Here is a 27,793-nt window from a genome sequence, read left to right on the forward strand (position 1 = left end):
GGTTCTCTGGCCTGGTCCTTACATAATGTACATAAATTAACTGGGAATTGATGGCAAAATACTAGGGAGCCTCCTTCCTGCTGGATTGAAAATGATTGCTCAGAGTGAGGTGGGGCAACCTAGAAAAAGTTAGGTTTAATTGAAGTTAATAACTGGTATCCGTGCTGTAGTTTCTATTGTGATAAGAATGAATTTTAACTTAACAACAGTGTTAACAAATTTAGGAGTGCCAGATGTAACTGAGCAGCCAGGATTGTATGATCTCCAGTGGGCCTGAAGTTACTATTTGGCCCAATGCTGGTCTAAATAGAAGTTGGGTTAGAGCTTTTGCCTGAAAAAGTTTGATGACAGCAGGCAACAAAAACTACTGAATATATGATATCACAAAATGGCTGAGATACTCCTTGTCTAAGATGACTAATATAAATTGCATGAGTGATTCTTCTTGCTTTAAATGCAACCCCAATCTATTTGAAAGTGCTCAATTATATATTTGTTGATAGTCCATCTATAGGCTGTGGGTCTTTTAGGGAAAATCATTTTCTTGGGTTTTTTTTTTTTTTTTTGATAATTGATCAACTGTTTCTCTTGGCAATGTTGAACCAAGGCAGTGAATGCCCTCTTCAGACATGCCTTAAGAATAGAGTAAGAGCAGATCTCCATATAGCAAAATTGGGAGATGTCTTTTTGTCAATTTAGGGGCACAATTGTGCATTGTCTTTAATCATTGAATCAAAAAATATAGAAGTTGAACAGAGTTGGAGCTCGTATATGATATTTTATGTGGAGAACTGTCTTGCTGATCTGCAAGAAAGATCCCTCATGCAGCAATGAGCAGCAGAAAACATTTAGCAATTGTTGAGTTATGTAGCTTGGTCCATAATAAACTCTGCTATATTGAATCAGAAGCCACCCTGAAATTAATAAAGATGCATAAAAGTGACTCATGGAGCAAAATATATATTTTTTTCAGTTTAGTCTGAAACTAATTGGTCTACCTCAGGGGTGTCAAACTGCTGGCCCACGGACCGGACGCGTCACATGGAAGCCGCACCCACCCCATTGCTGGCAATGGCAAAACCGTCCCGATATGTTGCGTGACGTCACATGACATTGCGAGTTTGACATGTCTGTTCTACCTGATCTAAAACCAGTTTATTCTTCCTTTAGGATGTTATCTTGGATAATCCAGTCCTTCAACATTGTAGTTGGAGTATGACATCATTTTACTAGAGGTGACATGGATGTCGTTTGGCCACCATTTATTTCTCCCTTTTCTTCAGAGCTATGCCAAGCTGACCTTTTACAGAAAAAAAAAAACCTCAATGCTGTTCTTGATGGAGGAAGAGAGGCCAGCAGTAGCATCCATGTGCATGAGAACCCAAATACGATTGTGTATTTTTAGATTCTTTAATAGAATAACACAGTTGGAAAGTACCTTGGAGGTCTTCTAGTACAAGCCCCTGCTCAAGCAATAAACCCTATACCATTCAGGATAAATGGCTGTCCAATCTTTTCTTTAAAATCTCCAATGATGGAGGCAAGCTGTTACACTGATTGTTCTCACTGATGGGAAATTTAGTTCCAGGCTAGACTCTCCTTGATCCATTACTTCTTGTCCTGCCCTCAGATGCTCTGGAGACTAAGTTGATCCCTCTTCAATGTGAAGTCCCTCAAATATTGGAAGACTGCTATCGTGTCACTCCTTGTCCTTCTTTTTGTTAGACATAACTTCTTCCTACAACTGTTCATATGTTTTAGCCTCCAGCCCCTAAATCATATTTGTTTCTCTCTGCACTCTTTCCAGAGTCTTAACCCCTTTTTTGTATTGTGACCAGAACTGAATGTAGTATTCCAAGTATGGTCTTAACCAATGCACTATAAAGTGATACTAACACTTCACACAATCTTGATACTACCTCCCTGTTGAGGCAGCATAGGACTGATTGGTTTTTTTTGGGCTACTGCAGAACACTGCTGGCTCATACTTGAAAAGTTTGTCCACAGGATTGTTAGATCCCTCTCACAGCTATTAAATCAGGTATCACCTTCTCTATTGTGCATTTGGTTTTTCTTACCTAAAACCTTACTTTTCTCACCCTGAACTGCATTTTGTTGGCTAAGGCCCAGTGTCCAGGTTTGTCAAGATCTTTCTGGATCTTGAGCCTGTCTTCTAAAGTATTGGCTATACCCCATCCCCCAAGCTTAGTGATAATAGTCTACAAATTTGATGAGTTCCCCTTCTATCTATCTAAATCATTTGGGCCTAAAACCTTGGAACACTCAACTACATGCTTCCCTCCAGGCAGATGTAGTTCCTTTGAGAATTACATGTTGAGCCTGGTTGATCAGCCAGCTACAAATCCATCTGGTTGTGATGCTATCTATGCCATATTTTTTTATTAATCTTACCAAGAAATAGGTTATAGTTCACGCTATCAAATGTCTTACTGAAGTCCAAGTATGTCTACAGCATTTCACTGATTCAGTAATTTAGTCATTTTGTCAAAGAACGCAATAAGGTTTGTCTGGCTGATCTGTTTTTGACAAACCCATATTGGCTTCTAGTAATAGCTTTGCTTGTTTCTAGGTGTTCACAGATCTGTTGCTTGGTTATCTTTTCCAGGTATTGATGTCAGGCTGTTTAGTTTCTTGGATCAACTTTTCCCCCTTTTTTGAAGATGGGAACCACATCAGCTCTTTTCCAGTTCTCTGGTAGTTTCCTAGTACTTGGAGGATCTTTGAAAGATATGGTTCAGTAGTTCCGAGATCACATCTACTAGCTCCTTCAGAACTCTGGGATGTAATTCATCTGTTTTGTTTTTTTTAATTTGTACTCATCTAGCATGGATAGGTGATGCCTTTCCATTTTCTTGCTTATTTTAACTTGTATTCCTATCCTAATCTGTCTTTTAGAATACTGCTATTTTTTTCTTTAGTCTGAGCACCTTCCGGAATTGGTCCCATCTATCTCCCAATTCTAGCAGAGAACAGCTACTCTACCATGAGTTGCAGGAATCTGGATGGCACCAGTTTCCTATATTGTTCAGCTGTTTGCTGGCCAGCAACAGTAGCCTTGACTCAATGCACAAAGTGCAAACTTTTCGCCACAGATCATTCATTTTGTTGTTTTCTGGGTGCAAGTATTCTAGCAGTTTCTTGTTTGTGAGAGGTACCTCTGTCTCTAGCCCTCTTGTAGATGTAGAACTCTTCCTAAATAGAGAGTTTGGGCTCATACTTGAGAAATATTTGTGCTACTCCCTCCAGACTCCCAATATTGGCAATATCCTCCTTTTCTGGCAGTTGGAACAGCTTAACTATAGCTCTCTAAAAAGGAACAAAACTTGCCAAATCATAATTCTGAATTATTAAAAAAAATATTTTTACAATGGAGCCATTTCATAATTATAGTTTCTTACCAAAGGAAAAAGAAATTTTATAGAGTAGGGGGATTAGCTCAAATGGTTATCGCGCTCGCTTAGCATGCGAGAGGTAGCAGGATCGATGCCCGCATCCTCCAGTTTGGATTTTGATGCTGTTTAAAGGGAAACACCTCCCCCCCTCAAAAAAATCTCAAGGTCTTCCGTTTTGAGGCAGCGCTTTCTGCTTATTAATGGTCTAATTCTTTTTTTTTTACTACAACTTTTTACGGCCCTTCAATCCAGTTCCCAAAGGGACACGCTCTTCGAGGACGAGGATGGGAGGGCTATGGAAAAATCAGCTCTACAGTACATCCGGAGCAACGAACGGGAGGGGATCCCAAGAATGAGCGACTTTTCAGAAGGCAAAGAGGAGGAGGATTGTAGCCTGAGGTAAACTTTAAAATTTTAAATCCTTGAAATCTTCCTTGTGCGATCCAGGAGGTATATCTCTCGGGGCTTGTTTCTGCTGAAGCCAAAAACCTCGCTTGCCCTGCCTTTAGGACTTTCTGAGTGCAGCGGAAGATGCTCCATTGCGTTTCTGAAAGCGACCCGGAATAACACACGGCGCAGCTCCAAGGAAGCCGGATGCCACTGAGCCGCTGCGGGGAACAGCTGAACGGCTTGTTGAGGCTGCGATGAGGACGCTTTTCGCTGGCCATCGGCGGTCGACGACTGGTTCGATCTGTTTTGCCCGTTGCCCCCGGCCACTGAATATATATTTTTCACTGCATTTGCATCATCTCCCATTCTGCACACCGCTGTCCCTGCGGGCTTGGACCAGCGGGAATGCCTTTCCGACATCGTTCCCAGGCGAGCCCCACGATTCGGGCCTTCCTTGAAAGCATCTCACAAGCTACAGAGAACCTAAATCGAAGTACCCCAGCCACGCCCACTCGTGAGATTCGCCTATGGCTTCGGGTCACCTACTTTAAAAACGAAGACGACTTAATTGGCGGCGCTCCCGCCCCGTCGGCTACCATAGCAACCAAACAGGCGTGTCACCAGGGGAGGGAGGCGGCTAGCCAATGGTGCATCGAGTTGCTATGGAGAGGTTCAGCAGACCAATAGGGAGCTGGATTGCTCCAGCCGAAGAAGCATAGCCTATGATAAAAAACGTTGTTATTGTCAGAGCAACCGGCCGAAGGTAGGGCTGGCCTGGCCCGGTGCCTCTGGCGGCGGCGACGGAAGCAGGTTGGTCGATTTGAGGGGAGAAAGGAGGAGAGTGGGTCGCGCTGGGGCGATAGCTGCATCCGTTTTACTCTCTTGTTCTCACGTGTGTGTATGTGTGTGTGTCCAGTATATAAAATTAAAAAATAGGAGTTTATGGACCTTCCCTTCATTGCCTCTCCATCGAACCTTCGGTTCCGGAAAGGGGGACGGAAAAAATAAAGGGGACAGTAAAATAATGGCCTTTCTGCGTCTACCTGGCTGACTCCATGTGGCAGGCGGCCCCTACGAACGGGAATGAAATGGAGGGGGCGTGACGCTCAGGTATCCAACTGAGCCATTAGGCAAAAGATAGTAACAGCCCTTCGGATTAATCTGTCTCCTCCCACTGTGACTAAAAACATGCTCAGACCTTGTTGTTTTTTACGCCTTTTACTCCACTATATCCGTTATGTAGTTTTCTACTATAGAAATATTCTTCAGGAATGGCCTGCCCCAGTATTAGCACAATAACAGTCACTCATTTCTAGCTCCCTGGATAATCAATATTATCCAGAGTAATATTGTGCCTGGTTCACACAATTAACCAATTATGGCTTGATGCAAGGAGTGAACTGAGTCTTGATATTATTCAAACTATGGGATAATTTATTGCATACTATGTTGTGTGAATTCAAGTTAAACATGTGTAACTCAGCCTGGCTGGGGTACTGGAGAAAATATATAACCATTGTGATTAATAGATCAGCAATTCTTGTACTTTTAATTATGTGCATTTATTTGTTTGCTTTATACCTGCTTTTCATTTGAAAGCTTAAGGTGTACATGTAGCATTTCCCCCTCTTAACCCCCCCTCCCCGCAACCTAGTGAGATTGGGCTGAGAAATTGTGACTGTCCCAAACTCACCTAGTGTCTTCCCAAGTACCAGTCCAATACTTTCATCACTACATCTCACTGGCTGTCTTATATGAAAGTGAGAAAAATGTCCAAGGACATTTTCTTAAACTACCACATTCCCCTTATTTACTTTTTTTATAAAGTAAAAATTCTGCAAATATTGCAAACTTTTCTAACTATATTTACTTCAGTTTGATAAGTTTTTGTTTTCCTTTATGCCAAATGTTCCAAATATCAGTCAAGGCATGGTATTTACAGTAACCTGAATTTTGCAAGTGTTTCCATTACTTTTTTTGTTACACTTATTTCCCAAACCCCCAATTGTTTAAAAATGCAGATTTTGCATGTGAGTGCTCTGTAGACCTACGTAAAGTTAGTAGTTTGGCAGCTTTGGCAGCTTTCTTCATTTCTAACCAATACATTCCTGATGTACATTGTATCAATTATTTCAACTGAGGTGTTTACAAAAACCTCTTTATTATTAATTACATATCCAGAACCCTATGATATATATGCAGATTTAAGTTTTTTGTCTCTAGATACAGGAATATTTTTAAATTGTACATCATCTTGGTGTATTTTACAAACAGCATGCTAAAAATACTAATATAATTAGTTTAAATACTCCTTCTCTTAGTGCAACTAAATCACAATTTTCTTTGGTATCTGTTTCCACTCTTAAACCATTCTGTGACATTTACAAATTTAGCCCTTCCTAACTCTTCATCTCCAGCTCTTGATTATTTATGAACTGGCCTGATACAGATCTATGGGTATCACGGTGTTTTATTACCTTCTTTTTGGTTATATATATATCTAGATGAACAGAAGACTTCTTACAGAACAGGATAGCAGTAAGGAAAATTCTGCACATAAAAATATTTGACAGACCAAAGCCCTCTTCACAAATAACTTTGATTTCAAAGCTAGCATTGTAAAGGGACCTGGAGCCTGACAGTCAGTTAAATCAAGTAGAGTAACCTGTATCAATCTGACTGGGGAGAGTTATGTCTCAAGTACGATATCCTCTTTGGTAAATGACCACAGACATGTAGATTATATTCAAGCTGCTAAAATTTGATATCTTTCCAAAGGCAGGTTTGGAGTCAACTTTCAATCATTTGGCAAAAATGATGTTGGTAGTCTGGATCGAATAAGAAAATGTTAAATGTGAAATTTGAATGCTATTCTTATAGGAACTTCAGAATATAGGTTTTGTGATCCAGTAGTTTGTTTTTATAAACTTGGGCTCAGTCAGTATTGACTGAAGAAGGGGTTTTTTTGTGTGTTCTTATTATGATATGATAGTAAGGAATTTTAGGTAAAAATGTGGCCATTCCATTTTGTTCTTTAGGAAATACTTCAAACAACATATTGGAGGAGGATGAAACCGCTCTGGTCACCGAGATTACGATGGAAATACGCTGTGGTGGCCTATTATTCAGCTCCAAATTCGACTCTGGCAATTTGGCTCATGTTGAGAAAGTGGAACACCAGGAAGGTGATGGTGACAACAGTTTGAACGGCAATAGCAGCATCAATACTTCTTCTGCCTCAGTGGTGTTTGGCAACTCCCTCCCCACTGCAGACTATGAATTCAATATGTGGACCAAGCCAGATTGTGGTGATACAGAATATGAGAATGGGAACAGGTAAAAACAACATCCAGGTTTCTATTATATCTGCTGATCGTAGGAATAGAGCTGTCAAGGAAGCCATTCCTAACCCTTTTTATCTCACAAGCTTTCTATCCTTTTCCATTTAATAATAGCAGAGTTGAACCTATCATCTGAGATCATTACTTTAGAAGCCTATTCTAAACAGATACCAGAACTTATCACTTTTAATTTGATTTATATATTGATAGATATATTTATGCCCAGAGACACATATATGTACACACATGCACGCATGTATACATTACATATATATATTTACTCTGAGGCATCACAATTTAAAATAGGCACAGGAAAATACCAGTGAAAAGGAAAATACAGGTCGGTAGACAGGAAAAGTAAATGACTTTCAGTTGGATATAAGGTAGTTTATTCTTTTAACAGAAAATTGGAGGTCAACTGTGAAAAAATATGTAGTCCATGACAGTTCCCAATTCCAAGTGTGCCTGGTCTTTCTGGGCAGAAATGGGAACTGAAGTGTAAATGATGGGGGCTGTTATCTAACTCGTCTTTGTCTTTCCCCTTCTTCCACAGATCCTGGTTTTACTTTAGTGTGAGGGGAGGAATGCCTGGCAAGTTGATCAAGATTCATATTGTGAATATGAACAAGCAGACCAAACTTTATTCCCAGGGAATGACACCCTTAGTCAAGACAGTACCTGTCAAGCCCCGTTGGGAACGCATTCGTGAGCGACCTTCCTTTGAGGTATCTGCATAACATGGTACTCTGAGGAAAGATGGGCTGAGGTTGGCCTTAAATGTACTATTGCATCCTGATGGCTTCCAGAAACAACATATGACATGAACGTGACTTTCTTAAATGTGGGGGTGGATGGAAAACTGAATTTATTTGAGCCACAATCAGCTTGGGGCTTCATAATAGAGGAATGGCAAAGACAGTATCTAATTATCAGAAAGGGGAGCCTTGAGGGTTGATTAAGAGATCCTGATACTATCTGCTTTGTGTTTCTATTGGACTGTTTCTTCCATGTTTCAAAAAGTTGGAATACATTAATTTATTCTCCCCTCTTCCATCTATCCCAGGATCCAATACCAGCTTGGCTTAATTTAAGGCTATTTGGTTGAGTCACAGATACGTGCTTATATGATTCTTCTTACTGCTTAACAATATAAGAAAATGCATGTGTGCTTACACTGCAGGATCCAAACTGGGTCGGTCACTGGGACCAGAGGTTTAGTTTTCTGAGCTTTTGGATTCATGCTGGAGCCCATTAATGAACTCTCTCCCCATAATTTTGGGCTATTCTGTGTGTAGTATTTATGTGGTACCTGGTTTTGTGTGGCCGGTAACAGCAGAGTTGAACCTATAATTTGAGATCATTACTTTAGAAGCCTATTCTGTTCATTATTTTAGAAGCCACACACAAGCAGGCATTTCATAAATACTATGCATAAAATAGCCCAAAGCACATATTCTGTTGAGAGAGAAATTCCCTGAAGATGGGCTTCAGCATGATTCCAAAAGCTTGGAAGACTAAGCCTCTGGTCCCGGTGACCGATTCAGACTGGATCCCGCAACATTATGCTGGGATATGTGTATTTGCCTTCATTTGTGTGCTTACACTGGCCAAAAGAATAAAGAACAGCCTATATATCATAGTTTTTCTAGGTTGTTATTTTAACATCATGGTGCAAACAATATTTTAGGCTTATTTGTCTAAAATATCACACCAGGTGGGTTGTGTTGGGACAGTAAAGTTGTCTGATCCAGATAATACTAAAAAACTAAGGTTTTGTGCAAACCAGAATTGAGCAGGCTGGGAAGACCCTAGTGTCTATCTGTGTCCTAAGTTGTCTGTAGTGCTTCAACTTGTACTGGAGATCATCCTTGGGCATTTTAACTCATGCAGATGGCAGAGACTCAGTTTGTCCTATCTTTTGTGCACCGATTCCTGGATTGTCGAGGAGCCACCACATACTTTGCCTTCTGCTATCCCTACTCATATACAGAATGCCAGGACATGCTGACACAGTTGGATGCCCACTTTGCAGAATGCAGACATCTCTCTCCTAGCAGGTAACTCTAGTTTTGATACACTGCTACCAGTCCCTTCCTAGCAAGTCTTATGTCCTATAGAGTCAGCTAGGAGAAATACTTTGTAAATTAAGCATATATATACAAATGATTGTTTACCTAGAGTTGCCTGAGTAAACAATGAGGAAAGAACCATTTGGGAACACAGTGGGTAACATTGTTCTGTTCAAACTGGGTCTTGGTGATATTCAAATCTTCCTCTATTAGTCCTAGGGCTTGATCACCAAGTTTAGGTTTGGTACCTTATATTTGTTTACTGTTGTGGGTTTCTAGTGTGCATGAAAATAGATTCTCTGTCCAAGCAACAGAGTTGTTATAGACTCTATTTTGTTATGTAAATCACTCATATCTCTTAGATTGTTTGTGTGAAGGCAGTTCTAACAAAATTTATAAATTGAATAAACAACTTGATACTGAATGCTAAGCTTTTTCCTATTTCCTATCCATTAGCACAGAAGAACTCTATTACAGTAATTCTCCTTAAATCCAGAACCTAAACTCAGATATGCAGATTTGTGCGAAATCAAAAAGAAATAATTAATACAAAATATCAGAAATGGACATCACCTTATAACATATGTAACCATAGTGTTGCTTGGCTTGGAATATCTCGCTCTCATTCAGATCCCAAGAAGAGCCACAAAGTGCCACCTGGAAAGTGCTTTTGTGTATATGTTTCTGGTTAATCTAGTAATTTTTTATTAATTAAGTTTTTCTGCTCATATGAATATCAAAAAGTGCCTCTCTTGAATCTAACCAAAGGTGCCTACAGCTTGGTGTTAGTTACAGTGAGTGGGAATGATTCAAATGGTTTCAGACAGATTTTTCCAGTTTTTTTGAAGTTGCTAAGGCTTTAATGTGGCATCTTCTTTATGCAAAACTTCTGCTGTATCAGTGACTTACAGTCCTGTTCCTGAATCACTATTTAAGAACTTTTTAACTCTAAAAGGCATCTCATGGCTTGGATCGTCAGTATTAAAAGTCCGAGTCTATTATAAAACCAGTTATAGAAGCAGGGCCATCTCTTCTCTAAATAGAGTGTGTGTCCCATAGAGTGTGGCTGTAGTGTTATTATTTATTCCTTTTATTTTCTTCTTTACTTTCCCCTTTTATTGGTGGTGATATTATTATTAGTAGTAGTAGTAATATTATTATAATCATCATCATTATCATCATCTGTTGCCTTGCATGTACACCAAGTGCATCTGTACCGGAGACGAATTCCTTGTGTGTCTAGTGTCAAATCACCCTTGGCCAATAAACTATTCAATTCAATTCAAATTAAATACAATACAGGTTCTAGTCAGAAATGAAGCTTTATTACAGAAAAGTTATGGCAGATCAGATTCATTTGTAATTATTAGCTGTATACATATAACAACAGCTCCAACTAGATCATTTAAAAAGCTAGTGATTGCATTGCTAAACTTGTTTCATTTTCCTTTGTTTATTGGTATTGTCCATTTAATTTAGTGTATCAGTTTATCCTGCAAATCCCCAAAATGGGTTAACTTAGTGACCAAATTAAATTTGTGTTGAGAGCCCAGCCCCAGAATATTCATGCAAAACCATGCCCTTGGTGGAAGAAGCCCCTTCTTAGAATGCCCTCTTTCTTATCGGACAGGACAGGTTTTCTGCTATTCATTGGGTTCTCTCCCATCTTTGTACTGAGGAATGATTGCCAAATACATTTTACAACTTTTTCCCAAAAAAAAAGTTTTCCCCATTTGCCCTCTTCTCTTTTTCTTGGCATTAAAACATATTTGCTTCAAAACATTTTGCTGGAGAGGAGTTTTACTTTTCTGTGTTTTTATCTGCGTTACTTTCTACTGTGATCATTTTCCTCTCTGTTGCATATTACATTAAAATAGTCTCATTATATTTTTACTGCTTCATTTTCTGTAGGATAATTTGGATACTATTAAATAATAAAAAAGCAAAAGTAGCTCTTTCGGAGTCCAATTAAAATTTTCTGTGATCCTACACCAATTCTCTAGGAAAGAGGATAAAGAAAATGGAATACCTAAATGGAAAGAAATTCCTCACCATATTAACCTTATTCTTTCCAACACATTTTGATAAAATTCTTGCCTTTTACTTGTTTTTTCTTATTTCTCTGTCTCTTTGGAAACACCTGGGCTTGCTTATTCAAAGAAGCTGGGGTGATAAGGTTGAATTAATGAAGAGGACTTGGCTGGGGGAATGGTCTGGAAAAGAAAAACTTAGCTAGACCCTTCTTTGCCCATCTAAACTAGTGTCCAACATTATGGCACAATTAGTCGGAGGGCAGGCGCAGACTCTAGAAAAGCTGAGGGGAAGCCGCGCCCCACCACCCACAGAACAAGAAAGTACCCTAGAGGAGGACGTGGAAAAGGGAAAAAGGAGGCGGCCCCACCCAGGGGTACACCGTAAGTGACTGCTTTGATTCCCTTGCCAGGCCTAGGTGATCTCAAGTGGGAGGTAGCTGAGGGGCAAGATTCTTCATCGGGCCCCCAGAATTTTTAAAGATCTAAATGGTCAGTTTTTTCCCTCTCTCATCTCTTCTAAAAATAAACGTATCTCAAAATGAGGCCCCATTGGAAGGCTGAGGCTACCAGAAAGTTCTTTTGGCCCTCTACTTCATATCAGTTTTCAGAACACCCGCTCAGGGAGTAGAGAACTTTGGGAATGGCTCATTATTGCACAAGGATAACAAGTTGGGCCAGATAGCTAAAATAATTCCGCTTGAGTGTTGGAATGATTCTTGGATCAAAGTCCAACAGAAAAAGGGACAGAAATGAGGAATGAAAACTAGCAATAGAGAGAATTCTCTAGAAGTTCCTTCCTCTTTTTTCCCAAAGTAAAAATCCTTAAAAGATTATTTTGGGGGGTTTCCTTCTGGCCTTGTGTAAAGTTCTTTCTGGGGAGGAGACAGAAGTCAGTATGAGGATCCTTGGACAGAATTAAAGGGTGGTGCTCTTGGAGTAAATGAGAAACTACACTACACTGAATTGACCTTCCTATTCTTTTAATCTCCAGCTATCTGGATGCCATCTATTATCATCGGGAATTGTTGTGCTATTCCCTGGATAAGCTACGTGTGGACTTGCTCACCATTACATCATGTCATGGCATGCAGGAGAAGCGGGAGGCTCGACTGGAAAAGTTATTCCCAGACAAGAACACACCCCGACCACACTGTTTTGTGGGAAAGAGAGTAAGTTAGTTGATGCATGTGAGAGGTAGAATACACAGCTGTGGAAGCTGCTTAACTGGCTGTAATGCAATAGGTTATTCAGAAAGACCCATGGGTCTACAACTGCTATGGATGAGATAGGAAGGCAGTTGTGACTGCCCGTTCCTTATTTCAGTGGGGGATAAACCATCAAGTGTCTTCTGACATTACCATGTCATTGCTTTGCCCACATCATTCACGATAATATAACACTTCTCCTTAGTTTGCTTCCTCATCTTGTTGCTCTTCTGTGATCTCATCTATTTTTTTTTTCTGATTTTTCATATTTCACATTGCTTTTTTGGCTCTAATTACCTCTTCCTTATTTAATTGAAAAATCTTCTTTGTAATTGCTTATTTATTTTTCTCTCATTTCTCTTTCACATTCTTTGTTCTTCTGGTGGTCTGTGAGTTTCTATTTGCTTTTTGAATGCCTGTTTTTGAAAACTATCCTTTTCAAATGATTTTCCCAATAATTTTAGGGCTCAAACTATTTCCTTTTGCTTCTCTCTTCCTCTTTTCTGTTTGTATCTTAGGGTGATCCTGAAGATAGGAGTTCTCCCTCTTTAATTTCTGGGATTTTCTCAACAGAAAAGCAGTACTGATTATAAATAATTATGTCATAAACAGATGGGAAACAAAATTATTTTCAAAGCTTACGGTCCTTAAGGAAAGTTAGAAAGCTTTTGATTTTGAAAGATCACGAATACTTTTGCACTTCTCCTCTTCCCGATCCCCTCACCCTGTGATAGGTATTCTTTCTGAGCAGCAGAGTACATCCTGGGGAAACACCCTCTAGTTTTGTGTTCAATGGATTCCTGGAATTCATACTGAGGGAGGAGGATCCTCGGGCCCAAATGCTGCGTCGTATGTTCATCTTTAAGCTCATCCCTATGCTAAATCCAGATGGGGTGATGCGAGGACACTATCGGTAAATATCCTGCAGACATGTAGGCTTTGGAGGATGGGTCTTGGACAGGAAGAAGCTCTGGTTCCCTGTGACTGATTGTAATTTATCCACATTTAGCTTCTACAGCAGATTACTATTGCTTGGAGGCTGAGAAAGAGCAACAGGCTAAGGCCAATAGATGTGGAGGGGGGGGGCTCCTCCCTAGAGTAGATCCTTGTTTTTCCGTTTTGCCTTCCTCCAGTTATAAGGGAATTGTAGATTCAGAACAAAGGCTTGAAATGTTCACATGAGCATGCTCTCAAAACAACAGCCAGTCCAAATCTCTGAGCCTGTGAGGCTGCCTAGACACTGATCAAATGAACAGAAAACTAGGATAGTTTGATGGTCAGCAGTGTCTGTTCCATTTCACAGATACATTGTAATTGCCTCCTAGCTCCATATGTGGAGGGGACAGGGGCTGCTTGGATCTCTTAATCTAGGATAAAAATTTAACTGAGCAGTCTGTAAATAATGTGGGACATGGCTGCAGAAGACAATAGTTGCAATTTCCCTTCCTTCACAAGTGGAAGAATGTCTTAATTTGTTTGCCACCTTCAGTTATTTGTAAAAATAATAAAAGCAGGAAATCAGATAGATAGATAGATAGATAGATAGATAGATAGATAGATAGATAGATAGATAGATAGATAGACAGAAATAGATAGATAGATAGATAGATAGATAGATAGATAGATAGATAGATAGATAGATAGATTTGTGTAGCTGTGTTCAAGATCCACAAGAGACATCTTTTCCCAGTCCCATTCATCATGATTTATTCTGCTTCCCACAGGACAGATGCTCGTGGAGTTAATTTGAATCGTCAGTATTTGAACCCTGATGCAGAGTTGCATCCTGCTGTGTATGGGGCCAAGGCTGTCATGCTCTATCACCACGTTCACAGCCGGATGCAGCCAGATTCTCCTGATTGGCGAACCTATGCCTCTCCGCTCAACACAAAAATAGCCAATCAACGTTCTACCCGCAAATGTCCCCATAGTGAAGACATCCCTCTTTCTGAGCTGGAAAAATCAAACAACCTTCGCAACTCTTCCACAGAGTTCTGTATCACCTCATCCCAGGACCTTGAAACCTCAGAGGTACCAGGAAGCAAAGACCATGATGTCTGGATCCTTTCAAAAGAACTGTTATCTGAGCACTGTGAGAATGAAGTTGAGAATCCTCCACCAGCCCCAGAAACCATCTCACCTCAACAGAGTGGTCTGGCTTACTATGTTGATCTGCATGGACATGCCTCTAAGCGTGGCTGTTTCATGTATGGGAACAACATTTCTGATGAGAACTACCAGGTGAGACATATTCAGCCCCTCTAGCAGTGCCTTGGACAACACAGGCAAAATTGGGCTTTTTCAGGAAGAATTCTCTATTGCATAATCCCAAGAACAAGACAGAAAGGATTAGAGGCAGATAAAGAATTGGCTCCTACAAAATGAGTTTAGACTTAAGGATGTTACAGATAGAGATAAAGTGGCTTCAGGGACAAAACAAAGGGGATGTTTTTGTGTATGCCTCTTTTGCTTTTCTCTCTAATTAACTTCTTTGTAGGACTGGGTTTGGAGGGTTACAGCAGGGGTCGCCAACCCATAAAGGTTGGCGACCCAGTGGGAAAGGGAGGGGCAGGCACCTCTATGCACGCATGTGCACACACGCAAATGTGGCTGTGTGTACATGCACACAAATGGAGCTGTGAGCATGCACACTCCGCAAATGGGGCTGCTAGTGCCAGTGCATGGCTCGTGGCTCAGCTAGTGCCGGTGTGCGGCTCGCGGCTGAGCTATTGCTGGCGAGAGGCTCATGGCTCAGCACCGGCACAAGGAGGTGAGCGTGCGCACCTGCACGCGTGCATTGCCAGCCGCTCACGCAGCCCAGTGGCCAGGAGGCTACAGCCCAGTAGTGGGTCACGGCCCATAAGCTGGGGAACAGAATCAATTGAGATTCTCTGACTAAACCAATAAATATTTTCTTCAGCTGCCTTTCAGACCAAAAGATGATGTCAAGTTCCAATGTGTGTTGGTTCTCTTTTATAACTTCCATGCTGATGATGTTGCTTGACCATGACATATAGTCTTCTGAGGATTTCATGTACTGTGTTTGTTTGTTCAATTGTTAAACCTCATCACCATGAATTGCTTTCTCTAGTAGGCTGAATCTCTTTATTACTGTTTTCAGTTTCTTTGGCTAGATTGTTGCTTCCCAGTCTGACGAGAAGTAAAACTGCCTGTTTCTGTAGCATGTCGAAATAAGAGATTTGTGTCTCTAATTTCTCAATTGCTTTTACAGGTTGAAAATATGCTATTTCCTAAGCTCATCTCCTTGAATTCTGCTCATTTTGATTTCACGGGGTGCAACTTTTCGGAGAAGAATATGTATGCTAAAGACAAGCGGGATGGACAATCAAAGGAGGGCAGTGGACGTGTGGCCATTTATAAGGCCTCAGGCATCATTCACAGGTTTGTACTTCAATGAGATACCGCCTCCTGATCGCAATCATTGGTTCTGTAGGTCTCTTCCTTTTCTCCCACTTCCATACCGCCAATATGTACAAAGTTCCTGCCGCCTTAAGAATCTGCTAGATCAAATTGAAGCCAGAGAGAAGAAATTCCCACAAGTAGAGTAACGTTGAGAGCAAGCTCATTGGGGAATCCTGGCAGCATAAATGGTAACTCTAGTGCCATGGAGTGAGTTTCTCAGTGCTAAATAGTTGGCCTCCTGAGGAAGGCTGGGATTTGTATAAACACTAATTTAAGTTCTATCTAACAACATATGGCGGGAATCCATATTTGAGCAGAGGTATATATTATTGCTTAGGATTATCATATGCTGATCCTTTTGGTGCTACCAACATATCTCTTTTTCATCTAGGAATAACATGAGGCCAAGATCTTTTCTTTAGCATTTTGGTTGTTAGTGTTTTCAAACTTGGCAACTTTAAGATTTGTGGAAAATTTCCCTGTAAAGGAGAGTTATAATAGATTGCTACCAGTTAGATTGACTTTTTTGATATATTCTAATTTGTCTACCTGGGGTGTACTTAGTTTTTTCACCTAGGACCTCTCTCTTAGGCTCAGCTCTGAGAAATCCAGAAGACAGAGAATTTAACAAATCTTGCATCAGTGCTAAATTCAAGTGGTAGCTATACAGCACTGTGGTCTGGCAGATGGGAAAAATTAAAGAAAATTTCTTTTTTTAACTTAGTGAAGCCAAATATTTAGTTATAAAAAGATGCTTACTGGAAAAAGAGGAATGCAGAAAAAGAAGATTAAGCAACAACCATGAATGCAATCAATCTAGCTGAATTAGCTTCTAATAACTGCCCAAATCAAAGCTTGGATTTTAACACAATTAAAATTCACTGCAGTTGGAAAAAAATCATTAGGGTCCCTTAAAGGTCTTCTCCTTTTGTTCCTGTTGGTTGAATGCTATTCCAGGTGTATGGAAGATACAATGAAGAGAATTAAAAGAAAGCTGGCTTCTTTGGGGAATCACAATTGGAAGAGATTGCAAAGGTCATACAGTTCAATTCATTGCTCTGTGCAGAGAAATGGATGTTTTTCTTAATCAGAGCAAGCAGAATGTTCCATTTCTGATGTCAAGAATCTAACAGTAAACGATAATATTACTTGATGGCTGAATCTGTCTTTTTACTAACACACAGTTGAATAATAAAAACAAATTATTTTTTCCCAGTCATACTATTGTATGGAAAAGTCTGTATGGGAGAAAAAAATTATGAATTCAGTATATTAAAACCTTTCACCATGGAGTTACCTATCACATGTTTTCAGAATGTGTCATATTAAAAACTAAGAATTAGTTCATAATTTGCCTTAGCACTAGTAACCTTTTCCATCTGTTTTCTAGTTACACACTGGAATGCAATTACAACACAGGAAGATCAGTCAATACTGTTCCAGCAGCATGTCACGATAATGGGCGGGCAACGCCTCCTCCTCTCCCAACATTCCCATCCAAATACACCGTGGAACTGTTTGAGCAGGTATCCCAGCACAGATTCAGTGTTAGATTAAGTCACCATGTTCCAGGACACGTGGCAAAGTAGTCTAAACTTCTACACTAGGAAACATCCTCCTGTCCAGGGAGAAGTGGAAGCAGTATTTGCAAAGAGCCTTCAGGACTATTTATTTAGCCTATATATGCAAGGGGGTGCAATGTATTCACTCTATCTTGCTCAAACCCTAAATACACAGACAACTCTTCGTACCATGATTAATTCAGAGGAAAGCATTTGTAGCCTTTGGATCTTGGGGTTATAAAGTTGGCCAAATGGCAGATTCTTATGTCTCAAAAGTGTTAGGAGTTTCCCAGAACTTCAGCCTTTCAGGGAGCTGTGCTGAGGATGTGTTTTTAGATTTTCTTGCTCTGGCTCTTCAGATTCAGGAGTAAATGTTTGGATACTGTTCTTTCTTGAATGCCAACAAATTGCACATCACAGACTGAAAAGTGCAGCCACATGAAAAATCATTTTATCATAAACTCATTGTGAGGGCTCCTTGAATATGGCAGTTGATGGAACATTGCTCAGATGCTGCTGTAAAATATAAATGATTTCTTTTGATTTACTGCTGCTGTAAAATGTAAAGTGATTTACTTTGGGATTAACCATTCTCAGCCAAGCATAACAATGGCTCAGCAGTTAAAGACACTGAGCTTGGCAGCTGGAAAGCTGACAGTCCAGGTTCGAGACCCTAATGCTCTGTGACAGTGTGTGAGCTCCCATTATCCCCCAGCTCCTGCCACCTTTCAGTTTGAAAGATGTGAATAGATAAATAAGTACCACTCTGATGTAACATCATGCCATGCATCTCGAGTGTATAGTCATACTGGCCACATGGCCATGGAAATGTCTTCGAATAGTGCTGGCTACCTCAGCTAAGAAATGGAGATAAGCACTGCTCGCTTGAGCCGGACATGACTGGAAAGAGGAAACCCTTACCTTAAAATTGGGAAAATTGAACAATATGACGACTTTACCAAGTGGGAAGCTGATTTACAATGAACAGCATAGGAATCATACTATGTTCTACCCAATATGCTGGGTCTTTTCTTCAAGTTTTTTTTCTTTTTTCTTTTGTGCACTCTGAAATATATAAGCCAAACGTGCAGTACACAAAAGAAATTTGGAATCATGCAATTGGGACACAATTTGGTACTGAAAGGACATGCTGGAGATTGGCTGGCCTTATCTTCAGTTTAATTGATGCCAGCAACAGGGTGCCTCAGTATTGTTTTCTTAACTTACTGAACAACATGATATGAGTATAGGAAGCACATCACATATTTTGAGGCCTTTAATAAACCTTATCATCCTTTACTTGTAGGGGTATACGTAGCAATTGTTTAAGGTGGGGGTGTTTCCAGTTTTTGTTAAATGCAGAGTTCCTACTCTAGATTTAAAAACAAGCGGAAAAACACAAGGCCTGAATTTTAACAATCTACTGCCATCCTCCATATACAGGTTGGAAGGGCTTTAGCAATCGCAGCACTGGATATGGCAGAATGCAACCCCTGGCCTCGGATTGTCCTCTCTGAACACAGTTGCCTTAGCAATCTGCGTGCCTGGATGCTGAAACATGTGCGCAGCATGAGAGGAGTGACAGGCTACTCCAAGAGGAAGGGTACCAAAACCCCACCCAAGGGGGGCAAGTACGTGACCAGATGGGGATGTGGGTTCAATGAAATAAGTAAAGCTCATAGGAAAGTGAACTGGAACAGGCAAAGGACTATCTATAGGAATTGAGGATTGGTTTCCACAAATCTTTCCCTGACTTTAGTCCTGGACTGCCGCAGTCTCTTTATTTGCAGCTTTGCTGCATGGAAAGTACATCTGCAGCAAATACCTGGAAAGTTATTATACCAGTGATGGCGAACCTTTTAGAGACCGAGTGCCCAAACCGCAACCCCAAACCCACTTTATTTATTGCAAAGTGCCAGGGCCGCATCAGCATTGTGGTGCCCTCAGGGGGGGCCATGGGGGTGTGGCCCACTGGGTGGGCATGGCTGCGGTTGTCATGGGCAGACTGGGTGGGCGTGGCTGGGGTGGGCATGGCCACCTCAATGTTGCTCATGGGGGGATGCCTGTGGGGGCTGGGCAGGGTTCCGGGAGATCCAGCGGGTCTCTGGCGGGTGGGGCGGTGGGCAGGAGGCCCAGCATAGATGGAGGAGAGGCACGCAATTCTAGCTGGGACTGGGGGGCCATGGCGCCAATGGGGATCCGGCTTTCCCTGCTTGGGGTGGGCTTTGGCTTGCTGGGTGTGGGTGTGCTCTACCACCTATCCTTGAGCTTGCTAGCTGGCTGCTTCACCTCCTTTGTGCCTGGTGGGGCTGCCACTCTGGGCAGCGGTGGTGGCCTAATGGACTTGCGCAAGCTGCTGGCAGTGGTGGTGTGCGTGTCCACTGAGAGGGCTCTGAGTGCTGCCTCTGGCATACGTGCCATAGGTTCGCCACCACTGTATTATACCCTTCCCTTGCCTTACATTCAATTGTCCTAATAATGGAATAGAATCTTTCTACCTGTAGATTATTTTGTCCCAAAGTTTTTTTAAAAAATAATCTTTGAGAGAAGATGTGTTTGTGGTATTTGAAATTGCACATATTACCTTGCAGTTCCAATCCTTCTTATGACTGGAAGGAGAGTAGAAGAAAGGCTAATATTCTAAAAAGGGAACCTGAGAAGTTAAATGATAAACCTGAAATCCCCACTAATTTATATTCAATCTGAAAGAATGCCGCCTCCTCTAACTTAATAGTTCTATTGAGATTTCAGAGGAAAGGGCCTAGAACAAAGAAATGGTACTTTGTTCTAGTACTGTTTTCTCTTATATTGTTTTATATGATCTGCATTATTCTCTTCTAATACCTGAACTGGAGAGAACACTGCAATATAGTTTTTAGCAATAAAATGATTGGCAGTACATTTAAGAAACACGGCAAATTTATCCTATGTTAACAGATAATGTTGCTTTGTATTTTGCTTTGTATCTGATTCCCTTTTGACTCCTGGACAAGTCCCTGAACTTTATTGGAAGTGATTTGTCCTTGCCTTTTTCTAGGACTGAGATTGAGTGACTACTCCAGTTACCCCAGCTATAACTACATAACAAACTAGCTATCACTGTATATTTATTTTATTTTATTTTAGGTTTAGCTTTTTTCATACCCATTCTTCCCTGAATTAAGAGATTACAGAGTTGTAAAAAAAAAAAAACTCAAGATGATGAACATATTTAATATTCCTTCCACCTCCTATTTTCCCCACAACACTCTGTGAGATGAGTTGGGCTGAGAGAATTTATTTTATGTTTTTTTTTTCAGGTTTATATGTCTGACCATCTTAAAAAAATTCTGGGCAGCTTATAATAACACTATAAGAATATATAAAAACTAAAAACCAAAAATCAACCTCCCAGGGTGCCGTAACAACTCTCCTTACTCACTCTAGCCCAGTGCCTGGGTAAGGAGCCAGGTTTAAAGAAAAAGGAGGTGAGCAGGAGAGGAATAGACTAACAGTTACCGTTGTATATGGGAACTCAGACACTGTGCTTAAGCACCATGCAAAAGGTTTCAGAAGGACTACTTTAGAATAAGTCTTTATATCTCAGATGCAAAAAATAACTCTTGCAGGGGCATTGTGGAAAGAGCTGCTTCGTCTCTGATTCTTTTTTTATATATATATTTTCTCCCAGTGGGATTTCTGCTTCCAGCTCAGAGAATTCTCTCTGCCGAGCCAGGAGCTTCAGTAATGGTAGTGTCAATCAACAAGCTACCCCTCATGTCAAGACCTCACCCAGCTTCACCTTCAGCTCCTCTCACACCCCCGCCTCCTCGGGGGGCTTGGGGCAGAGCCCTCGGAAAGGTGCCTCAAGGGTGCTGGCCCTTGTGCGAGGTAAGCTGCCTAACGAATCTGTGCTGGGAGCATTCAGATGGATCTGGGAATGGATGTGCTGTGGAAAGAGGCAGCCTTAAAAGAACATTATTTCTTCTTAATTTTTCTCATGAAATAAACACGTACAAGAATCTTGCACAAGTTTCCCCTGTGTCAATCCAAGCCCCCTTTTTCCTTTCACGTGATACTTGCATATAGCACTGGATAGAGATGTCACTTGATAAGTTGTGAACTACTGCCTCATGGGACAGCTGCAGGAAAATGGCCTCCTCTAGCAATATGTTGGGTACTTTGAAAAAGGTTATGGAGCCTCCTCTTTTCAACCTCTCATGAGATATACTCTGTTCCAACCCTTCAGGCTGTTGTTTTGTATTAATTGATTTCACCCTACTGAGAAACTTTAGGTTAGTGTCTATGCCAGTGATGGTGAACCTTTTAGAGACCGAGTGCCCCAAAACTGCCCTGCCCCACCCACCCCACCCCCAGCCCTGCTCGCCTACAGGGCCACCCACCTCCACGGTCCACCACAGATCGCCCAGGTGACCCAGCAGCACCATGGTGGCCACGCCCTCCGCTCACACCCCAAGCATCATCTGCGCATGATGGGGCACAAGGGTGAAGTCTTGTCCCCGCTGCCCAGCTGCCATGTCCTTGGCTGCACTGTTCCACGTGGGCCGCACCCTGGGGCGACTCTCCTTCAGGGAGGCTACTGGTGAGGGGGCTGCAGGGAGAGGCAGAGCTGGGGGGGACGGTGCGTGTGCCCACAGAGAGGGCTCTGAATGCAGCCTCTGGCACGCATGCCATAGGTTTGCCACTACTGGTCTATGCCAATTAATTTTGTCCCCAGTATAACATATTAAACTAATAAGGGATAAAGTTCATAAAGCAAGGATCTGAATCTGAATTCTTCAGCTCTAAAGCCCAACCTAATATATATAATGAGGGGGTAGCAAACTATCATACTAGAAAAATCTCCCCTTATATATAAGGTATACCAGGTAAGATCTAAGGTGACCCAGTCAGTGGATGAATGATGATGATCTTTTCTCTTGGGTGAAAACAAATATTTGAGTATATAAAGTAACATTATTCTGCCTGGCATTGACAAACAATATAACTATAGATAATTTTGGTTTAGTATATTAAATGAACTCAGAAGATGGGTTACTTTGATAACAGTGTTGAGTATGTTGTGTAAATATATCATTGTATCACTTAAACTCTGTATTGGTAAAGCTTAGAGAGGACAAATACTCAGCAATTCTCCTACTTTCTTGGCATCTTTACTTGCTACTGCTGCAAAAGAAAAAAATGTCAACATTTGTCAAGTGTTAACGAGGAAGGAATCAGTGAATGCAGGGAATCTTGTGTTTTGTGTTGCTCAGCAAATGTGTCTGTATTTTCTGTAACTGGCTCCCTTCCCCAAGCAACACCCTGCTGACTTTGTAATGTAGAATGAAGATGGCCCCCAGACTCAAGAGCCTGCAGCACAATATAAGCACCAATCTCCGCATGTGGTGGAGGGCAGAAGAAATTGGCATCCTTGCAAGGATGAAATAATGTCAGCTTTTCTGAAACTTGAGCTTTCCAGTAATACCTTGGGTCATTCTGCCTTGTTCCTGAAAAGACCAGTTCAGCCTGTCCAAATCTTGTACATTTGTCTGGGCATGTGCCCATAACACACACACACACACACACACACACACACACACACACACACACATTGCAGGTATATTTTCCATGGATGCAGTAGCACTAAGTATGCAATACAATTCTCCATTTTGTCACAGTGTAATAGTCTATAGGAAGGGTCCACAACTCCCAGGCCACGGACCAGTACCAGTCAGCGGCATGTTAGAAATTGGGCCACACAAGCAGTGGGTGAGCAAGCGAAGCTTCATCTATGCATGCTTGGGATCAAAATTGCATACAAAATCACCACTACCCGGTCTATGGAAAAATTGTCTTCCACGAAACCAGTTCCTGGTTCCAGAAAAGTTGAGGACCTCTGGTCTATAGCAATACACTCTGAAACTATGAAATTGGACTTAGTTGAAAAGAAGATAACAAAGGTCTCTTGCTATGCTACTGTCGATAAGCTTCTTTCACTGAGGGATGATGCATAGTTAATTTCTGTAAAGGAATAAGTAGAACTTAAGGGATAGTGATACCAAGACCTTTCAGAGCTGGCATTTTGCTTGTCCCTCATCCTACTTAGAACCTCGAGTTCAGGAGAAGAGGCGCCATCAGCACCAGACCTTGCTACGAGCTGCTGTGAGCAGCATCCAGGCACCCTCTCTCCCTTGTTCCACCAGAAACACTTCTCATCTCCAGCTGGCTCCCAGCCTAGGTTCCTGCTCCCTTCCAACTACTATCAACATACCAGGTTTGTATGCCACTTTGCCTCTATCCCTTTGCCAGAGTGCCTCTACAACAGAAATTAAATGGACTATTGGAGTGTGCCAGCAGGAAAGATATAAGTGATGTAACAGGTGTAACAGGTCACCTGTCACCTGTTGACCTGTTCCTTCCTGATGTCAGTTGCACCTATATTACCTGAGTAATTAAGTGTAACCATAGCCATTCAACTCACAGTAGGCTGCAGCATGAAAATTCAGGGAGTTTCTTCTTTCCCTGAACTAATCTCTAACTATCCTTTTTGTTTCTTGCAAGGTTGATTGGAAAAAAAGTTTACTGATACTAAACATAATTGGGGGATGAGAGAGATGTTTGACACTGAAGTTGGAGCAGTGCAGACCATTCTATTTACAGGGGCCTATTCATTTTCTTCCCATCCACCCACTCAAGCTGTTCCAATCAAAAAAAAAAAAAAAATTCAGATAGAGAAGGCTATTATTCTTGAGCAGAACTGGAACAACATCACTGTGATCTTAATGGTGGGTAAAAAGCAGCATGACTTAAAAAAGTTCCCTATATGCTGCCAGGACAGTTTACTTATTCAGCTTACTCTATATCAGTGATGGCGAACCTTTTAGAGACTGAGTGCCCAAACTGCAACCCAAAACCCATTTATGCATCGTCGAGTGCTGGGTGGGTGTGGCCCATTAGGTGGGCGTCGCTGCGGTGGTAATGGCAGACTGAGTGGGACTAAAACATTCAATCAATCAATTCCAACTTTGCAAGATCTTTTTTTTTCCATGAGAAGTTGAAATTGATTGATTGAGCTTTTTTTTTTTTTTTGCACACGGCAGTGGAGGCCTAAAGCGAAAAGGTTTTATAAAACCCAGCTGAAGGCCTAGGACTGGGGTGACGGCACGCGTGCCGACAGAGGGCTCTGAGTGCCACCTCTGGCACCCGTGCCATAGGTTCGCCACCACTGCTCTATATCATTTGGAAAAAATGTTAGGCTTTCTCAAATAGGTTTTTACCTTTACAACTCAACTCAAAATGAGTAATATATATATTTAAATTCAATAGCTCAAACAATTAAAAGTCTTGGAAGGGAAGGAAGAAATGGAGGCAAAGAAGATTTGTTTGAGCCAAATCTGTATCAGCTTACAGTCTTAGGTGGCAGTAATATATAAACAAACCAGCAAATTGTGTCCATTCAGTGATGGAGATATGATAAGCTATACCAAGGACTCAGCAATTTGAGAAAAAGAAACAAGCAAATGGGTCTCTGTTCTTTAAAATACAACATTGAACTTTTGCATTTATTCTGGTTTGACTGAAAATAAGAATTATTCAAATATGCTTCTGTCTTCAAGCTTTCTAAGGATACCATCTAGAAACTGACTCTTTTTTTCACTGTTCACTAAGGAAGATACAGCCTCTCCCAATTTCTTGCCTCCATATGTATAGGCATGGTCACATTTGAAAAATATAGATTGTATTTTATTTGCAGATAAAAGAAATATAAAATCATCACCTGAACAGAATCAAACATCTGTGAAATCCAGTAAAATGGTCTAGATTTTTTATATATTTTGCTTTGTAATATTCATTGGCTGTGTTTATGATACTGTCCCACAACTTAAACTAATTTATTCAATTTACTCAATTTTCTTTGTTTGCTCAACACATCAAACTATAAATTAATTATATAAGCAGAAATTACATAACATGCCAGTTTAAATAGCCTCTTACTAGTTTGCAGTTCCATGATGTTCGCCTTGATGGAACTAATGTGTTGGAAGTGAGCAGCTGTCCGGATTTCAGCAGGTCTCTATGAAAACTCATCACAGTCCCTTTCGATCTTGACTGAAATCACTGCCCCAAACAATACAGCCAAGCCAATGTTATCCTGAGGGATCTGATATAACAAACTTCCATGTTTCTGTTAGGGATATCATTCTGACACTCCTAAGTATTATTGATCTCATAGCTCCAAACAGGCCAAACAGAAGCAAAATGTGCCGGAGTTTTGGTATTAGTATTGCTTTTTCTGCAACTGATTGCCAATCAAATCGCAACTAAGAATTAGAGTCTGGGGAGTTCAGCTTAATGAACTTCCCTCATTTACCTTTCTTTCATTGATCATGCAGGACCCAGCTGCAACAGTCTACGTACAGCTGCTAAGGCTAGCACTGAGCATGTCCCTGAGAAGCTGAAGCCTCCACCTTGTGGCCTAGCATTGCTACAGGTAAAGGGCAGTGATTACATTGGTAAACAGAGCTCGATTGCCATGAGTAGATACTATTCCCCTAGGCTGCTAGTCTGATTAGGGCTTTCCTTGCCGTAGAGATCAATCACTGGGCTGTTAAAGAGTTGCCTGCATTACCAAACTTTAAGAACACATTGTAAGACCCCTCTAGCACAGTGATTTCTTATCATCAATATCAGCTGAACCAATACTATGGTAGCATTGGACATACAAGCTTTACATGCAATTCATGTCTTGCCGATACTGTCCCAACTGGTTTCTCTTTCTCCATGCAGAACTTTTCAAGACGGCTGAACAATGAAAAACTATCAGAAACTACTAGGTAATAGCAACTAGAAGATTAAAAAAATAGTAGTTTTATAAACTACTAGAAATCTGTACGATTTCCCCTTTTGTGCCTACCAACATGGAAGGACCAAGTTTGGAAGAGCTTCATATTAGTCATCTGTAAGCTAGAAAACACTATTCTAGAAATTGTGCATATACTTAGTGTTGTCCAGCATTCCCTTAGGATTTCTAAGGTTCCTTATTACTGGTTGACTATGATGCACAACTTTCAACGAAGTATTTTTCTTGCAGTTTAGATATACTGATGCCTCGGCCAAGCCGGATCCCCATACGCAGGAGACCAGTAGGACAAACCCAGCACTTACTCAGATTTCATAGCTGCAGTGATGACTCTTCCCTCAAGGTGTGGAAATATGCACCCCCAGAGATACCAACACAAAGTTCCTTGCCAGGTAGGTTCTTGCAAGGCATTCTATATTGTGACCAAGACTGTTTGTTCTTTTTGGACAGTCCCTCAGATTTTCCATACTACATAGTGGCAACAGATACAACCTTGTTTCTCTCCCTACAGAATTTCAACTGGAAATGCCAGTAACGAGTCAGAGGGAAGAATCACTTTTTATGTGCAACCCTCCCAAAGTTTTGCTGGACGAGGTATGGGGAGGAGGGAGCTCTGCAAAGCCAGCTGCTGCTGCAGCCCTTACCTGCAGCCGCTGCCATCCCCTTGAACCCTTGTCTTGTAGACAGAAGAAGAAGAAGCAACGCCTTTACCGTTGTATAGGCAGTAGCCACCCTCCTTATTGAAACTTTGGGGCAGCATAGCTGCAGTTGACATCATTAGTCCCCTGAGCCAGCTCTCTCTGTTGCAGCATCTCCCTGGGCGACCAGATTCCCCCCAACTCACCTACCGCAAGATCCTGTCTTTCTGCACTGAGGCCTGACTTGCCAGTGGAGGCACAACAGCTGTAGCCCATGTGCTCTAGCACCTCAAGTGCCACCACCCCACAGCATGCCAGCTGACTCCAACTCATTCCTTGGTGTGGAGGAAACCTCTTGAGATCCTTCTTGTTGGTACTTGATGAGTTCGTGATTCAATCACCCCCTTCCTCTCCTCTTTCCTCTTTTAAATCAAAGCTGCTTTTTAGAGCAGCAGCCAGTAGTTCTGGCTTTGAGACTTTGCCAGGAATAAGGGCCTCAAATCACATCTTTTTTTGTAGCCAGCTACACAAGACATTGAAGGCTTAAGGGAAAATGGGCCCCTGACTGTTTCCCAGCAATCCTCATTTAAATCTGGGAATCCATCTAATTTGTTTTTTGTGAAGGAGGTGCCTTTGAAAAAAGAAGCAAACCAGGCTAATTGCAAGAAGCTGTGCAGGTGCACGTATGACACATGGAAAGCATAACATGATCAGCTCCTCCTGGTCTGACTACAGCTAGTGCCGTGGCCAAGACCCTTCCTCCAATGTTATTTCCACCACTGTACATAATTGGTTACTAGGTTGGAAGCTATTTTTGAAACAAGTTTGTCTTATAACATGTTTCTATAAATAAATTGCATTTGTCAGAAAAACAAAA

The 27,793-nt window shown here is 41.3% G+C and overlaps 1 protein-coding gene across 6 annotated transcripts; it reads left to right on the forward strand.

Moving 5' to 3' along the window:
• The first annotated feature begins 3,305 nt into the window (after nt 1–3,305).
• AGBL5 (ATP/GTP binding protein like 5) lies at nt 3,306–27,793 on the forward strand. Of its 6 annotated transcripts, XM_039346083.1 has the most exons (18): nt 3,306–4,613; nt 6,842–7,139; nt 7,698–7,869; nt 9,035–9,201; nt 11,475–11,627; nt 12,238–12,415; nt 13,186–13,364; nt 14,176–14,692; nt 15,684–15,853; nt 17,265–17,400; nt 18,880–19,067; nt 21,107–21,306; nt 23,525–23,692; nt 25,812–25,909; nt 26,206–26,252; nt 26,510–26,670; nt 26,790–26,872; nt 27,088–27,793. In XM_039346083.1, the coding sequence occupies exons 2-18, from the start codon at nt 6,901–6,903 to the stop codon at nt 27,157–27,159; spliced, it is 2,928 nt and encodes a 975-aa protein (XP_039202017.1). In that variant the 5' UTR covers nt 3,306–4,613; nt 6,842–6,900; the 3' UTR covers nt 27,160–27,793. The 6 variants fall into 6 exon arrangements, 5 of the variants coding, with proteins under 5 accessions (XP_039202017.1, XP_039202014.1, XP_039202019.1 ...); XM_039346080.1 differs by having other exon boundaries at nt 3,312–4,613; nt 26,790–27,793; XM_039346082.1 differs by lacking the exon at nt 3,306–4,613 and adding an exon at nt 4,894–4,913 and having other exon boundaries at nt 26,790–27,793.

Source organism: Crotalus tigris, unplaced genomic scaffold, assembly GCF_016545835.1.
Source record: "Crotalus tigris isolate CLP2741 ecotype Arizona unplaced genomic scaffold, ASM1654583v1 scf7180000017987.690289119674:8195010, whole genome shotgun sequence".
Classification (NCBI taxonomy): domain Eukaryota; kingdom Metazoa; phylum Chordata; class Lepidosauria; order Squamata; family Viperidae; genus Crotalus; species Crotalus tigris.

Coding starts and splice junctions, on each gene's coding strand:
- AGBL5 (XM_039346080.1), top strand. CDS start 6,901: ATGGAAATACGCTGTGGTGGCCTATTATTCAGCTCCAAATTCGACTCT. Junction 11,628..12,237: donor GCCCCACCCAGGGGTACACC/GTAAGTGACTGC, acceptor TTTAATCTCCAG/CTATCTGGATGCCATCTATT. Junction 23,693..25,811: donor AACTACTATCAACATACCAG/GTTTGTATGCCA, acceptor TTGATCATGCAG/GACCCAGCTGCAACAGTCTA.